General features: G+C 39.3%; 1 protein-coding gene across 1 annotated transcript; it reads left to right on the top strand.

Annotated features, from left to right (window-relative positions):
• The first annotated feature begins 111 nt into the window (after window positions 1-111).
• Window positions 112-13,211, top strand: LOC138357095 (probable acyl-CoA dehydrogenase 6). Its single transcript, XM_069313638.1, has 9 exons — window positions 112-281; window positions 731-950; window positions 1,053-1,173; window positions 2,317-2,446; window positions 3,199-3,473; window positions 4,999-5,138; window positions 5,930-6,125; window positions 7,430-7,557; window positions 12,984-13,211. Exons 2-9 carry the CDS (start codon window positions 783-785, stop codon window positions 13,113-13,115), a joined length of 1,290 nt encoding a protein of 429 aa, XP_069169739.1. The 5' UTR covers window positions 112-281; window positions 731-782; the 3' UTR covers window positions 13,116-13,211.
• The last annotated feature ends 2,007 nt before the right edge of the window (window positions 13,212-15,218 follow it).

Below are 15,218 nucleotides of genomic sequence, written 5' to 3'. Positions count from 1 at the left end.
CTTTATATAAGTAATGAAGATATAGGTATATTTACTCACTATAATGTTGGTACTGAATGCAGAACATGATCAAACCTATTTTTACTGACATAATCTAATTTTGTAACGAAATTAGAAGTAAAATATGTGGCAGGTGGCACCATAGGAAGCAGATGGTCCAAGCGACAATATTGTGGAGGTTACCTCGAAATGATTATCGGGTTTAGCGTCTCCGCGGCCTGGAGCGACTTGCCCAATATATATTGTCACCTAGAGAGTGTTTGCTGGCATATCAGCCTCCTGTACGCAGTGATCTAGTTGTCACATTTCTCTGATCAAATTGTCACAAATTTAATTGATGATATTAACAAGTGAATGCATGTTTATAATAATATCTAGCATAAATAGCCACATAACATTTAAAGATGTTTTAAAAACCTCAGAACTATGAATCCCGAGCGCTGTCCACTCAGCTGCCAGGCCTGCCCCCCCCCCCCCCATCATAAACAGTATATATGATGATATGTTCTTGATTTGTTCTTGTTCTTGACTTGATATCATCTTGATTTATGATTATGAATAAAATACTGTATATGTAATTGTTAATGTTATGTATTATTATTTGTACTTTACATTATTAACATTATTTAGAAAGACACCAAATAACTTAGTCTGGAGACACTAATACAGTTCTGTATTGTATATCATATTAAGATAATTCCTGTAAAAAGAACATTATTTATAATTGCAGTAAGTGTAAGGAGTAACCAGTTTCCACAAGATTTGTACCACACAAGTGAGTCATGTTCATCCCAGGAAGAGTGCCTGTCATTTGGAACCTTGGTCCATGGCTCCGAGCAAGAATTGGCTGCAAGAATTTAGCTACTGCTGCAGTCAACAGTGCACAAGGAAAAACAAATTGCCATTTTTACAATGAAGAACAGCGGGAGCTTCAGAATTCTGTTAAAAAAGTAAGCTTCCTGTCTCTGTATACAAGCCTTCCATCATAAGAGGAGCCTCCCCCATAATCAGAGATGGCTATTGTGTTTATAAATTTATTTATCTACCTACAGCTCATTGATACAGAGATCAACCCACATGTGGACGAGTGGGAGGCTGCTGGCCGCTGGCCTGCACACAAGATTCTGAAGCTGTTCGGTCAAGCAGGTTATCTTGGTATCACCAAGCCTGTGGGTAAGTTCCAAACCTGTTTCTTCAAGCATGTTATCTAGATATTACTTGGCCTGTAGTTAACTTACGAAGTTGCTTTTTCATATTGGTTATTTATGCATCACTAAGTCTGTAGGTAAGTTGTGAAGCTATTTTGTTGAGAACGCTATCTAAATATAAATATCTATACAGTATTTACAAAGTTATACATAATTGATGTGTACATATATATAAGGCTTGGAGAGCAGACAAAAATCTTTTTGAAAAGAGCATTCAGTTGTTCCCCTGAGGCAATCTGTCTCTCACAAAGACATGACTAGGGCAGAATGGCCTTCACTTCCCATTTTAGTTGTTGTGGCTTGGCGCTCGAGTGGTTGCCCCGGAGTAGGCCCACTTTGGGTTTTGGGATTTGGAGCAGTTTGGGTTCCTGGCAAGCTGCAGGAAGTCCCAGTTAGTTTTGTCCAAGGTTCAGACTTGGTTAGACCTGGTTTGGGATTCCCAGTCGGGCTTCCTTTTCTCTGCCTCCTGCGGCTCTGCTTCTCGTCTGGTGTTGCACTGGCAAAAGATTACTTGGCAGCTGGTCAAATTGTTGTGCAGGAGCCTAATCTTTGCCTGTGTGGTTTCCCCATAAGCAGAGTTTGACTCTGGGCATTATTCTGGCTTCACCAGTACTGCCCTTTGCACCACTGTTGGGACCATTGGAAGATACTGTAACTCCTTTTGCCCTTCACTGGCTGCTGGTTCACCAGCTTCCTCTTCATGTTTTTCACAGTTAATTTACATGGCACCTTGCTCCTCTGTCACTTTTCTTTACATTCCTTTTACCTTTTAGTAAATGTGTTGTTTTTGGTCACATTTCTTCAGTTATGTGTAATCATGTTCACTGTTCCTTGCCAATAACATATACTGTACTGTACAGTACTGTATTATTTCTATCCCATTTACCATGCTAAGCTAATTTAAAAAACTTTACACATATTCATACTTGATCATCACCCCATTTGTCACTCTCATTAGGAGACAGGTATTGTCTTTGAGGAAAACGGTGAATAATATAGTGAAAGCAGGTTATAGTTATTAAAAAAAAAGAAACTCATCATATTTGTCAAATCATCATCATATTTTAGGTAATTTAAATGTTTTAATTCCACTACATTATTTCTGCAGAATATGGTGGCCTTGGTTTAAACTACAAATATCAAGCAGCTTTCACAGAGGCTCTTGGTGGCATTCGTGCTCCAGGTGTTGCCTTGGGCATTGGTGCACACACAGACATATCTACTCCTGCCTTGGCCAGGTCAGTGCTCACATACATATCTTCTACTCCCTTGCCCAAAAACCAGTCAAATGAGCTAGCCCAGAAATCAGGCTTTGAGTTTGCTGAGCAGGGTGCAATATTTAACAGCTCTTCTGTCTTCAAAAGGAGTAAACAAAATCATAGCTAACAAAGGACAACCTCTGGAAGCTTCAGACCACCAGGAATCACAGAGATTATGAGATATACGGAAGGGCATTAAATTCAGCTATTCAGAAAATCAACTCAACCAAAAGAAACTATGAAAGAAAACGTACTCAAAACATTAAGAAAGATCTAAAGTCTATTTATGTTAATATAAGAAGGGAAAACCGAGACAAAAGACTTTGTAGGACCCTTAAAAGATGAGACCAACCATGTTATATTGCAGCCAACACTTGATGAATGCTTTACATCAATGTTCATACTAGAAAGATTAGACAGCATCCCAGTACCCACATAAATGTTTGAAACAAGGAAAGAAAATGAATTAAGGGATATTCCCATCACATCTTTGTGGCGCAGATAATATGATTATGATAAATGATAATGCATTATGATATATGTATAAAGTCCATCATTAGACTCGACTGTTTAATCCTTTCCAATAACACAGCAGATGTATAACATGGAACAACAAAATGACCAACTGAGAAAGCTGCTTTTCATAACTGTAAGGCCTGATTTATTTAAGGAATAGCATCAATCATGATGATGCTATACATTATTAATAGTTGCTGAAAATGTCTTTTTAGGTTTGGGAGTGACTACGTAAAAGGCGAGTTCCTAGCTCCAAGTATTTCTGGGGATGTTGTGGCATGCCTGGGTGTGAGTGAGCCTGGTGCTGGCTCTGATGTAGCCAGTCTGAAGACAACAGCACAGCACCGAGGAGATGATTTAGTCATTAATGGTCAGAAACTTTGGATAACAAATGCATGGCAGGCTGATTGGATTTGTCTGTTGGTGAACACTTCTTCTGGACCACCTCACCTCAACAAGTCACTTGTTTGTGTTCCCATGAAGACTCCAGGTAAGGCAATGATAAATGTATAAAGCTGCTGCTATTGTATGTGATACAATCTATTAGTAGATTTCTGGAACTGTTTAAAAATTGAAAAATCTTATCTGTACAAGTGTGAAGTCTAGTATCTTGCTATTATTTTCCCTCACATATCAGTAGTTGTATTTATATTTACCGGTATGTAGTTATCTATCATTCCATTTGTCAAATTATCTGTAGATTACTTGTACAGTAGACCATTTCAGTAGTTCTTCTCTCAGTCTGGCTTAGGCCAGCCTTCTTTCATAACTGCTTGGTTGATGAGGCACTCAATTAATTCACTTATAGTGAATTAGGTAAACCTGTTAATTTTTGTTTGACTGGCTATCCATCATGGAAGAACCTATTTTGTATCTAGGTTTCCTTATTTATAATTTTTTTGTATTAAATTACTATCATCGATACTATACTTTTGAATGCAACATTATAATGCAGCATAGAAGTTATGCTTTGGACTTGTTCAAAGCTCCTTTTGAGCAAGTTTGTGTTGGTGCTCCCTGGCCCTCCCTTCCAGTCTTGTGTCTTTGTTGACTATTGTAGATTAGTATGTGGGGAGTGTGGGCATGGGCAGAGCCCATCGTGTAGTGGTGCTGCTGTCTGCTGGGGGCTCCAGGGCATCAGACATATGTGTGTGCTTGCTAGATAGACAAGATTAAACTTCCTTTAACAGTTATGTTATATATGACATCACTGGAACCTAATTACTCTGAGCTTGAGATCAGACCCTTCTGAATACAGTATTAATTATTGTGCTTGGTTGGTTTATTTTTGTGACTCTAAACTGTATGATTTGTTGTACAGGTATTGTACATAAAGTTCATAAATATGCAGATTGTGATGTAATGATGACAATTTTGTAATTCTCAGAAAATGTGTATAAATTAATGATAATCATTATCATTGACTTACCTCTGCATTCTTATTAAGATCTAATCATTTCACTTGGCATTTAATCATTACACTCCCTGTATTATATAGTGTTGTGGCCAGTTTATGACCCATCTAACCTTGATTAAATATAATCCAATCCAGGATAGGTTGGATATCTTCTGCATTTCACAAGCATTTCACACACACAAAAAGGATCAAACTCACTTGTGTGTAATATTCTTAAGAGGATGAACCTTTGAGATAAGAATGAAATGCTCTATTTTTTTTTATCACAATTCTTCATTAAGATTTGGATTTTGTGAGAGATATGAAGCACCCCCAAACCTCACTAAAGATTCTGTACACCATCTCTTACTGCAGGGTTTCCACACCATTCATCTGACATAATAAAGTCAGTGTGCTAATTTAATCCATTTTGCAGCCAAGTCTGAGAAATATTACTAGAGATAGTTTAGGTTTGGATTATGAATGAAGGTTTCAGAAACCACAGATCTTTCACAATGCTGTACCTGCATGTATAAATCACTTCAAACCAAACTTATTTTACTGGTTTATCAACTAGGCAAATCAAGCTATTTAACATGCTAAGCGATATTTTCTACAGGAATTCATCTAACAAAGTTGATTGACAAACTTGGAATGCGTAGCTCTGATACTGGTCAAATATTCTTTGATGATGTCCGAGTTCCGGCTAAGAATATTGTGGGGGAAGAAGGCAAAGGTTTCACCTACCAGATGCTACAGGTACTACCAGTTGGGACTTGTTGCCTTTCCTGGTAATGAAAAGGGCAGCTTGATTGTTGATCTTACTTGTGTAATGAGAGTGATAAATAGTGGAAGCTGCTAATGAGTGTGATATTGTAGACATTGCTGGTAATGAGTGTGGGGCTTGCTGATGTTGGTGGTAATGCTACTGGGTTGTTAGTGATAATAGCATGAGATTGTTTATTATTGGTAATGATAGTGTTTGGCTTATTGATTTAGTTATAATGACAGTTTAAGTTTGTTTGATTTTGTTAATAACAGCATGATCTTGTTTGATAATAGTAAACAATAGTATGAGCTTGTTTGGTAATTGTACTAATAGTATGAGCTAATGTTTTTCATGCTTGTTTCGGAATACTGTACCTTTCTGGTGGTTTTCTCTCTGTTATGGTGATTTGATTCCCTGCTTCCCTTTGTGTGAAAAGCCCAGATTCTGGTCCTGATTCCTGGTAGGAATTCGTGATTTGTCAGAGCCTGATGTGACACACAAGGCTTAGCTGGTGCTAGACTATAGGTTGGGGACCTTGCCAAGGGACCACCACAAAGAGGTGTTTCATTACGTTCAACGCTCAATTTATTTAATTTTTTTATCACTTACCTGATTTAGTCTGCTTCTCTCATGACGTTTCAAATTGGATTTGTAATGTTTTCCATGATTTCACTTAACAAAATGTGTTGAATAAATTAAATTCATAATTTCTTGAATAAATTAAATTCATAATTTCTTGAATAATATACAATTTTAATCTGTATTGTACATGTGTGTCCAGTTCCAGCAGGAGCGTTTGGCTTTATCACTTGGAGTTTTAAGGCCACTCGAGATGTGCATACAGGAGACCATAGAATACATCCGGGAAAGAATAGTGTTTGGCCAGCCACTTCTCAACAACCAATACCTTCATTTCCGCCTGGCTGAGCTGGAGACTGAATTGGAGTGTCTGAGGTCTCTCCTCTATAGGACAGTAGGTTAGTGCAAATCCTATGTACAAAAATTGTGGTACAGTGTGAACTCCTTTATCTGAATTTATGTAGTAATGCAAGGTAGTACATATGTTGTAAGTGTTTTCTGAATATGGTGATATTGACACATTTTGATCAGCAATGACTTTTTGGCTTAAACACACACATGCTTGTGTTGTGAAAACAACACAAGCATGTGTGTGAACATACTGGCTCCTTGTGTGTGTTGGGTTGCTTTTGCCACCACCACAGGTTGGGGGGTTCAACCTAGTGATTGTTCTTTATTCATGGCTTCATATGCTTTACTATGTCAGGTGCTTTCCCCAGTCAGAGTTCAGTGTTTTTGGCTTTTTCCCTTGTGCCTGGTACACCTGCCTGTCTGCATCATGCTCCAGAAAGCTGGTGTCCCTCTTCACTGTGGAGTTTCTATTTTTGAATCATCTGGAGGTCATTCATTTGAAAAAGCAGGTGATGTGTAGACTATTTGTTAACAGATGTCGGTATTAAAACCTCCTGGTAGTATTTGGGATTTTTTTTTTTGCCTATTATAAAATATCTGAAGTTAGATGAATTAAAGTTTATCTGTGTTTGGAACTCTGTATACAGCTTCAATTGTTACGTTAGTCAGGACCCTCGATTGTAAATTGGGAAAATATATATTCTCAGCAACTGTGTTTAGTTCTAATAATTTTGGTGCATTCTAACTTTTGATAATTGTAGAATGACCACTTTTCTGGTTTGGTTTACAGTTATGGATTGTTGTGTGATTGAGCATGGTAAATACTTGGCTCGAGTCATCTTTTAGTTATGTGCCTGTTAAAATTACAAGAGAATATTATAGTTTAGTGCTTGTAGTAAGGCTCTAACTTCATCACAATGTTTACAGGTCTTATATTAAAATTAATTACTGATACAGTATATGATTTGCTTGTACATTGTTAGCAATATTTCCTGAATAATATTAACGGGTTATGTGGCTCAGTGGTCAACATACTTGCACCACAACCCATACATCCCAGGCTTGATTTCCCTGACAACACACAAACATTTGGGAATGTTTTCATTCACTTAGTGCTTGTATTCACCTTGCAGCAAATATTTACCTGGCAATTGTTATGGGCTGAATTCTTGAGGTCAGTCATTGTTCTAGGGGGAGCCTTGATAAGCCTACCATAATTCCTGTCCTCAGCAATGGTACATCAGCATTTGCAGTTTTGATCATTTAGATGCTAATTGTTCATAACTGCTAGATAAAGGATTACATTCAAGGTCTATACTTAAGTCTATGACTGGCCTCTTTCCTATTCCAGAGCAGTATGTGTCTGGGGAGGATGTGACCAAGGTGGCATCCATGTGTAAATTGAAAGCTGGACGCCTGGCGCGCGAGGTGACCGATTCTTGTCTTCAGATGTGGGGAGGCATGGGTTTTACCAATGAGGTCTGTAGCATTATAACTATTGTTTCATATTGTATTTACCTGTATTGCATGTGTTTGTAATTACAGTGTAGTTACAGGATGTGAGCTATGGTCATGGCATCTCATCATCTTTACTCTTTATCATATGGCTTTAAAGCTGCTGGTTTCTCAATTCTCAACTCATCCTCCTAAAATGGTGTTACTTATTGCAGCTATTCGGTCGAACATACCATCACGTCTTGTACTATCATTTAAGGAGGATGGGTTGTATTGTCACTAGTTTATTGTGGAAAACCCCATTTATATTACAATTAAAAAAAAAAAAATATTGTGTTTAAAGTAAAGGAGACAGCATCAGAACTAAGAGCTAATGTGGAGAGAATTGTCTTCACTTATGAAAATATATTTTCATTCCTAACCTTGAGAGGCAGCTGGAGGCACATCTTCTGCCAGATGTGCTGCTAAGCTTCTCTACCTTCCCCTCCCCCCATGGTGCCACATCATGTGTTTGTGCTGTCCATATACTGTACTCTAAAAAAAAAAAACGCAGCCAATGAGTCATAAGGACGTTTCGGTCCATTATCAGGTCGATTGTGATGGGATCGAGGAAGGCACAGAATTAAGTAAGGCAAGAGTGAGGAAAGGAGCAGGTAATTCCTAGAGGGTAAGAACAAGAAAAAAGGGTACAGATGGGAAGGGTGTAACAATGGGGTGAAGCAAGAATAGGAAAGTAAGAATAAGAGGAGAGAGACAAGAAAGATAAAAAAAAGAGGGGGGGGGAGAGCTTATGTCAGGTCACATTTGTTAGAAAGGTTAGAGCATTTAAGTATGTCTGTGAAAGGGAAGAGTCGACAGCAACAAAGCCAGGACTAAGCTTCATGTTGTGTATCAAGGCTGATTCAACAAGACGGTGTCTGTGAAGAGTAGAAGCAGGTAAGATTATTTTAGAAGATCAATCAATAAGATGATTAGAATCCTTATTATGACAGAAGAGTTAGGGGCTATTCGTGCCCGTGCCACCCCTTGGACGGCTTAATCTTTATCATTTGACAGAAGAGAGCATTGTTTGTGTCTGCAGACTTAACACTTCTTTTGTGTTCCTTAATTCTGTTATTTAGTGTACAGCCAGTTTCCCCAAAGTACTGGAGAGGACAAGACAAATAGGAAATAGAGTGGACACCAGCAGCCAACTGGTGATGGAAACACCAGTAATAGTAAGAAAATCCACAGGAGCTGTGATGATTTGAACCTATGTGCTGGGTGTTCCCAGATGCACACTCTATACGACTAAGTCACAACTTGGTATTAGAGTGTGCATCTGGGAACACCCAGCGCATAGGTTCAAATCATCACAGTTCCTGTGGATTTTCTTACTATTACTGGTGTTAACAACACCAGTTGGCTGCTGGTGTCTACTCTATTTCCTATTTGTCTTGTCCTCTCCAGTACTTTGGGGACATACACTAAATAACAGAATTAAGGAACACAAAAGAAGTGTCAAGTCTGCAGACACAAACAATGCTCTCTTCTGTCAAATGATAAAGATTAAGCCATCCAAGGGGTGGCATGGGCATGAATAGCCCCTAACTCTTCTGTCATAATAAGGATTCTAATCATTCTATTGATTGAGCTTCTGAAATAATCTTACCTGCCTCTACTCTTCACAGATGCCGTCTTGTTGAATCAGCCTTGTACTCAACATACCCAACATGAACCTCAGTTCTGGCTTTGTTACTATCGCCTCTTACCTTTCACAGTACATTAAATACTAAAATGCTCTAACCTTTCTAACAAACGTGACCTGACATAAGCCTACCCCCACTTTTTTTTATCTTTCTCATTTCTTATTCTTACATTCCCATTCTTGCTACACTTCATTCTTACACCTTTCTCATCTGTACCATTTTTTCTTGTTCTTACCTTCTAGGAATTACCTGCTTCTCCCCTCATTCTTGCCTTAATGGTGTGCCGCCCTCGATTCCATCACAATTGACGATAATGGTCCAGGACGGACCGAAACGTCCTCATCTTCTGGTGTATGGTTTGGTCATATGTATAAAAATATTATTGTATAAGTGTTGAAAAAAAAATATTGAGTTTAAAGAAAAGTAGATGAAAACTAGAAATGTATTTGAACCAATTTCTTTTGCCATTTTTCCGTCTCATAAAAATTACAATTCTACTTAAAGGCATTAAATTTCAGCTTTCCTAGGGCTGGAACTGTTGACAGTAAGACATAAATCATTCAAAATGCCCACAGTATAGGCTAGTGGACACAGACATCGGAGGGTAATGTTTGTACAATTGATACCTTCGTATTACTAAGCCATTTTTCATATGCAGATGAGGAATCACAATAACGTGGCTGAAATATGTTGACTGAGCCACACACTAGAAAGTGAAGGGACGACGACGTTTCGGTCCGTCCTGGACCATTCTCAAGTCGATTGTGATGAAGGAAGGAGGCGAAAGCAATAAATAGGCAAGAGAGAGGTGAGGAGAGGAAATCTTAGAGGAAGAAAAAGCAAGGCAAAAGGTATAAAAGGTAAGGTGTAATAAAGGGGGAAATAATAGGAATAAGAAAGGGATTGTAAGAGAAAACATGGGAAAGAAAGATAAATGGAAAGGTAAGCTTATGTTAGGTCACGTTTGTTAGGAAGTTTAGAACATTTGAGTATATACAGTACTGTGAAAGGGAAGAGTCAGCAGCAACAAAGCCAGGACTCAATTTCATGTTGGGTATGTTGTGTATCAGAACCGATTCAACAAGACGGCGTCTGTGTAGAGGCAGGAAAGATTATTTTTGGAGGAAGACCAATCAATAGAATGATTAGAATCCCTAACATGACAGAAGAGAGCATTGTTTGTGGCTGCAGACTTGACACTTCTTTTGTGTTCTTTAAGTCTGTCATTAGTATACGGCCAGTTTCACCAAAGTATTGGAGAGGACAAGACGAACAGGAAATGGAGCAGACACCAGCCGCATTAGAAGCAGGAGGAGCAGTGTGAACTAGATTGCTACAAAGTGTGTTAGTTTGTTGCAAGGCGAGCTTTATGTCAAGAGGACGAAAGGTATTAGTAAAAGTTTTGAGCTCAGATTTGAAGGGAAGGCAGAGCACAGTGCTACTAGTGTTGGAAGCAGGTTTAGGATGAAAGAAATTTTGTTTACCTTGAGAGTAGGCATAGTTGATAAAATGCAAAGGGTAACCAAGGCGAGAGAATGACTTGTAGAAAAAGGCAATTTCAGAATCAAGAAATTGAGGGTCGCTGATGCTCAGAGCGCGGAGGAAGAGAGAGACGAGGACACTTTACTTAACAGAAGGGGGATGGTAGGAAAAGAAGTGAATGTACATGCCACTATGCCTGGGTTTGCGGTAGACAGAGAAAGAGAATCCGGACACAGAGCTGTGAACGTGAACGTCAAGAAAAGGAAGGAGGGAATTTGATTCCCATTCAACTTTGAAATGGATGGAAGGAGCCAGATTGTTAAGAGAGGAGAGGAGAGGAAAGGCTAGAAAAAACTAAGGTCATAAAGCAAAATTGTCGTCAACATAGCGAATCCAGAGAGAGGGACGAGTATCAATAGAAGGAAGAAGAAGAACAGTTTTGAAATATTCCATGTAGAAATTGGCACAAACAGGGGAGAGAGGGGAACCCATAGTGACACCGAAAGTTTGAGTGTAATATTTACCGTTGAAAGAGAAAGAGTTAGTCAACAGAGTCTAGTGAGTTCAAGGAAAAAATCAGTGGGAAGCCACTGACAGAGGAAGAAGGCCCTCAGTTGCCTTCTGTCTAAGGAAAGAGAGAATGTCATCGAGGGGAACATTAGTGAACAGAGAGTCAACATCAAGACTACGCATCTTATAGGAGGGCTGCAAGCGCAGTCTTTCTCTAAAGATGCGTAGTCTTGATGTTGACTCTCTGTTCACTAATGTTCCCCTCGATGACATTCTCTCTTTCCTTAGACAGAAGGCAACTGAGGGCCTTCTTCCTCTGTCAGTGGCTTCCCACTGATTTTTTCCTTGAACTCACTAGACTCTGTTGACTAACTCTTTCTCTTTCAACGGTAAATATTACACTCAAACTTTCGGTGTCACTATGGGTTCCCCTCTCTCCCCTGTTTGTGCCAATTTCTACATGGAATATTTCAAAACTGTTCTTCTTCTTCCTTCTATTGATACTCGTCCCTCTCTCTGGCTTCGCTATGTTGACGACAATTTTGCTTTATGACCTTAGTTTTTTCTAGCCTTTCCTCTCCTCTCCTCTCTTAACAATCTGGCTCCTTCCATCCATTTCAAAGTTGAATGGGAATCAAATTCCCTCCTTCCTTTTCTTGACGTTCACGTTCACAGCTCTGTGTCCGGGTTCTCTTTCTCTGTCTACCGCAAACCCAGGCATAGTGGCATGTACATTCACTTCTTTTCCTACCATCCTCCTTCTGTTAAGTAAAGTGTCCTCGTCTCTCTCTTCCATCGCACTCTGAGCATCAGCGACCCTCAATTTCTTGATTCTGAAATTGCCTTTATCTACAAGTCATTCTCTCGCCTTGGTTACCCTTTGCATTTTATCAACTATGCCTACTCTCAAGGTAAACAAAATTTCTTTCATCCTAAACCTGCTTCCAACACTAGTAGCACTGTGCTCTGCCTTCCCTTCAAATCTGAGCTCAAAACTTTTACTAATACCTTTCGTCCTCTTGACATAAAGCTCGCCTTGCAACAAACTAACACACTTTGTAGCAATCTAGTTCACACTGCTCCTCCTGCTTCTAATGCGGCTGGTGTCTGCTCCATTTCCTGTTCGTCTTGTCCTCTCCAATACTTTGGTGAAACTGGCCGTATACTAATGACAGACTTAAAGAACACAAAAGAAGTGTCAAGTCTGCAGCCACAAACAATGCTCTCTTCTGTCATGTTAGGGATTCTAATCATTCTATTGATTGGTCTTCCTCCAAAAATAATCTTTCCTGCCTCTACACAGACGCCGTCTTGTTGAATCGGTTCTGATACACAACATACCCAACATGAAATTGAGTCCTGGCTTTGTTGCTGCTGACTCTTCCCTTACACAGTATATACAATACTCAAATGCTCTAAACTTTCTAACAAACGTGACCTAACATAAGCTTACCCTTCCATTTATCTTAATTTCTCTTGTTTTCTCTTACGATCCCTTTCTTATTCCTATTACTATCCCCTTTATTACACCTTACCTTTCATACCTTTGGCCTTGCTTTTTCTTCCTCTCCTCACCTCTCTCTTGCCTTTGCCTCCTTCCCTCATCACAATCGACTTGAGAATGGTCCAGGACGGACCGAAACATCGTTGTCCTTTCACTTTCTAGTGTGTAGTTTGGTCGAGCAATTTTTCCTTTGGGATGATGCTTCCCACGACAAACGTTGGAACTGGGGTAATGATAATGTATGAATATATATGTTTCTGTTTTAGGTGCTGGTCAGTCGTTTGTATCGAGATCTGCGTTTGTTCTCAATTGGTGGTGGCGCGGATGAAGTTATGCTCAACATTATTTGTAAATTTATGGGAACTCTTCCTCTTCCTCCAAAGAGAGAGAAAAAGTAGATGCTGTACGCACAGAAATCACAATAACGTGATGCATCAAATGAACAAATCCACAAGGGCCGTGACGAGGATTCGAACCTGTGTCCAAGAGCATCCCAGATGCTGCCTTAATCGACTGAGCTACGACATGGTCAAAAATAGTTGAAACCAAAGTTCTACTGAACTTACTGGATCCTGCAGCCTCTCCGAGACACAAACAGTGTTTTATACATCTCCACCCCATGCACTCGAGCTATGTCAACAGGCCGTTCTCCCTCTTCGCCCTTACTTCATTACACACAATCCTTGTGGATTTGTTCATTTGATGCATCACGTTATTGTGATTTCTGTGTGTAATGAAGTAAGGGAGAAGAGAAAGAACGGCCTGTTGACATAGCTCGAGTGCATGGAGGAGATGTGTAAAACCCTGGGTTTGTGTCTCAGAGAGGCTGCAGGATCGAGTAAGTTCAGTAGAACTTAGGTTTCAACTCTTTTGACCATGTCGTAGCTCAGTCGATTAAGGCAGCGTCTGGGATGCTCTTGGACACAGGTTCAAATCCTCGTCACGGCCCTTGTGGATTTGTTCATTTGTACATTTAGATGCTGTACATTTGTTAAAAACCCACACTTGTTTATTTGTGTAAGGAAGTAACACCAAGTCTTTCACATTCTCCTGAGTGCTGTGTCAAGGTCTGAAAGTGTGTGATTAGGATGAGACCTTAATCTCAATGTCTAATGAGGCTGCTATCCTGGGTCCAGTCCTCTTATCCTTCTCGACCGCCTGACCACGTCACCTCAATCCCCGACTTCTGATGTACCTGAGGTAATGTCTTCTATGGAATTATGGTCATGTGTCCTGTCTGTAATCCTGCTATTCTGAGAACTGGAGTTTTTATTAATAAAGGTGTTCATCTGAAGGCTATCCTCGTAATCCTCTCCATACCCTAGGAACGCGGCTAATGGGACCGCTTTCATTCATCCATTTATTGAGATCTAATTTTAATTCACTCATAATTATTTTCCTAGTACAGCTTTTGTTGCCAGCAAAAGTATTCAGAGTATTTGTTTGAACCCCTTGCACTACCCTTCTAGTTCTAATATTATTATATTTATAGATTATTTCACATGTCTTAAAATCAACATTGTGATCCTTTCCCAACTATGGTTTGTTACAGCACTGTTACCAGCCATAATTCTACATGCTTGCTTATGTTCTTCAATTGTGATCTCAAGCTTTTGCCCTGTTTTCCCCACATAGACTCCATTACAATCTCTACTAGGTAATATATAAATGCCTCCCGGATTTCCATCCTCCCCAAGATAACCAAGGAAGGTTATCTCAAGATAACCTCCCCTACTCTATTCTAATCTTTTCCCTAATTGTATTTTGTTAATTGAAAACTTTATGTTTTGTATCCACTACATTACAGGTCAGTTTACTTAAAAGAGGGTAATAAGGCAATTTCAAAACCATTTTCTTCTCAGGATTCCAAGGGCGTCTCAGTTTTAGTGTAAAGGATGCCTTTAGCTTTACCGTGTGCTTTTTCAGTGAACCACGAAGGATAATCTAAATCCAAAAACTCTTATGTTAACTTCTAGGTAAGATGGATCACAGATCCTATAAGCTCATAGATTAAGACTGGTGAGTACACTTTGTTTAAGAGCTTATAGGATCTGTGATCCATCTTACCTAGAAGTTTAACATAAGAGTTTTTGGATTTAGATTATCCTTCGTGGTTCACTGAAAAGCACACGGTAAAGCTAAAGGCATCCTTTACACTAAAACTGAGACGCCCTTGGAATCCTGAGAAGAAAATGGTTTTGAAATTGCCTTATTACCCTCTTTTAAGTAAACTGACCTGTAATGTAGTGGATACAAAACATAAAGTTTTCAATTAACAAAATACAATTAGGGAAAAGATTAGAATAGAGTAGGGGAGGTTATCTTGAGATAACCTTCCTTGGTTATCTTGGGGAGGATGGAAATCCGGGAGGCATTTATATATTACCTAGTAGAGATTGTAATGGAGTCTATGTGGGGAAAACAGGGCAAAAGCTTGAGATCACAATTGAAGAACATAAGCAAGCATGTAGAATTATGGCTGGTAACAGTGCTGTAACAAA

The sequence above is a fragment of the Procambarus clarkii genome, chromosome 76, assembly GCF_040958095.1.
Source record: "Procambarus clarkii isolate CNS0578487 chromosome 76, FALCON_Pclarkii_2.0, whole genome shotgun sequence".
Lineage (NCBI taxonomy): Eukaryota > Metazoa > Arthropoda > Malacostraca > Decapoda > Cambaridae > Procambarus > Procambarus clarkii.
The sequence above is the reverse complement of the archived record's forward strand: the minus strand, read 5'-3'. Positions and strand labels throughout refer to the sequence as shown.

What these genes read in the sequence shown, in the direction of transcription:
- LOC138357095 (XM_069313638.1), top strand. Translation starts at nt 783, where the DNA reads ATGTTCATCCCAGGAAGAGTGCCTGTCATTTGGAACCTTGGTCCATGG. An exon ending in TGGTATCACCAAGCCTGTGG is followed by an intron (nt 1,174 to 2,316) that starts GTAAGTTCCAAA and finishes TTATTTCTGCAG; the next exon opens with AATATGGTGGCCTTGGTTTA. An exon ending in GCATGGGTTTTACCAATGAG is followed by an intron (nt 7,558 to 12,983) that starts GTCTGTAGCATT and finishes TTTCTGTTTTAG; the next exon opens with GTGCTGGTCAGTCGTTTGTA.